Source organism: Atta cephalotes (genome assembly GCF_000143395.1).
Source record: "Atta cephalotes unplaced genomic scaffold scaffold00044, whole genome shotgun sequence".
NCBI classification, from domain to species: Eukaryota; Metazoa; Arthropoda; class Insecta; order Hymenoptera; family Formicidae; genus Atta; species Atta cephalotes.
Genome location: NW_012130108.1, coordinates 1,305,561 through 1,307,391, shown reverse-complemented (window position 1 = coordinate 1,307,391; position 1,831 = coordinate 1,305,561). Strand labels below are relative to the sequence as shown.

Sequence of the window (1,831 nt, the reverse complement as noted above, 5' to 3'; positions counted from 1 at the left end):
ACACACACACACACACACACACACACACACACACACACACACACACACACACACACACACACACACACACACACACACACACACACACACACAGGAAAGGTCCAGAAATTCATGAATCAAAATATCATAGCAAGAAAGTTCTTGAAAAAATAAGTTAAAAGTGATCATTTTTCGTTCCGAGCAGTAATTTTTGAAATATAGGAATTCGAAACAGGTCAATTACAGATCACAATTAAATGGAAATCCATCCGTGACTTACGCATTGATGTTAATGGCCGTGTTAGTAGTCGCGCATTTTATGCACTCAATGACATTAGACAAATAATCGTTTGCGTAACGTCAGTGTAATAAAAAACACTGCATGTTGCGTAATATTAATATATATAATATGCTTGTTCCGTATTAATTGTATTGTATAGTATTCGCAATATTATACTCGTATGTCTAAAGACGGCTATAAACCACATGGCTAATAATACGCTAACTTTACATTCGCTAAATTCAGACATTCGCTAAATATGCATGATAATTATACACATCATATGTATGTGTATGTGTAATGTTTGCTACACACAATGTATATTAACCCACGTTCTCATCTGAAGCCGCCTTAACCGATAACTTTATATTTTTTTGTTTGTCTTATTATTTAATATAATGTGACATTCACAATTGCATCATTTTATTATAAATTGTTTGTAATTAATTAATTTCTACTATTTTAGTACATTTAAGCGGAAGTATAATTAATGTCACGTACAATTAGTAAAGAAATTAGTAAAGAATTTTAAAGTAACTTAGAGATACGCAAGTTGATAATAGATGTTTGGAACATTCCCTAAAAGAATTTCATTCTATCAGTCATTTTTTAATGATATATACATTAATATATCAATAATATATTAAGTATAATTAAAATTACATTAATTATCCTTATAAGATAAAATCTTGAGACTTCTGAGCAATACTTTATATTTTTCTTTTTCAAAATAAAGTTTTAAAGATATACCTGTTGTGGCTACTCTCACTTACCCACTTAAAGATAAAATGAATCAAAACTGTATGTTATAACTTTTATTTAAATTTTAAATTTAACTTTAAATTAAACTTAAATTTAAACTTTTGTTTAAATTTTATACTCCAGTATAAAATTAATTCGATACAATCAAAGATTTCCACAATTACAGTGCACGATATCCGAGATCAATGTCAGATCTACGAACATCCGTGAAGGTTAAAGAAGACGCGCTTTATCATATAATTATAAAAGCATTCGAGCCACATCGCGCTTGAGTATCCCATCCCTCATTCAACATTACGATCCTCTTTGAGGTTATATCGATAAGAGGCACGAGGCGTGTACTCACAGTTGTCATTCTTGCCATCGACGCAGCCAGCACGCTGGCACAGCACGAGCGCCAGGAGCAGGAGGGCTCGAGTGCCCCCCGCTAGGCACATCCCTGCGGCGGCCTTATCGTTATCGGCACGCGCACATCGTCCACATCACCCCCCGCGCGAAAGGCACAGATAGGGTCGTCGTCTTTTTTCCCCTCTTTGCACGCACGCACGCACCGCCCGGTGTGACGAACCACCACGACGAAGCAACCGCACCCCGCGACGTGTCCCGCGCGACTGAGCGCCTCCACTCGGTGCGATTTTACGCGCGAACCGCCCCCACACACATTCGTTCCCCGTCGTCGACATAATCGTCATAGTCGTCGTTGTCGACGTTGAAGCGAAGGAGAGAAACAGAGGGTGAGAGAGGCAGGGAGGGAGAGAGAGAGAGAGAGAGAGAGAGAGAGAGAGAGAGAGAGAGAGAGAGAGAGGAGGA

At 38.1% G+C, this 1,831-nt stretch overlaps 1 protein-coding gene across 1 annotated transcript in view; it reads right to left on the bottom strand.

Annotated features, from left to right (window-relative positions):
• The window catches only part of LOC105622405, a 117,242-nt gene extending 115,784 nt beyond the window's left edge, over window positions 1-1,458 (bottom strand). The window contains exon 1 of the mRNA XM_012203830.1: window positions 1,368-1,458. Coding sequence (XP_012059220.1) covers window positions 1,368-1,458 — 91 coding nt within the window. The remainder of the gene's footprint in view (window positions 1-1,367) is intronic.
• Between the last annotated feature and the right edge of the window lie 373 nt (window positions 1,459-1,831).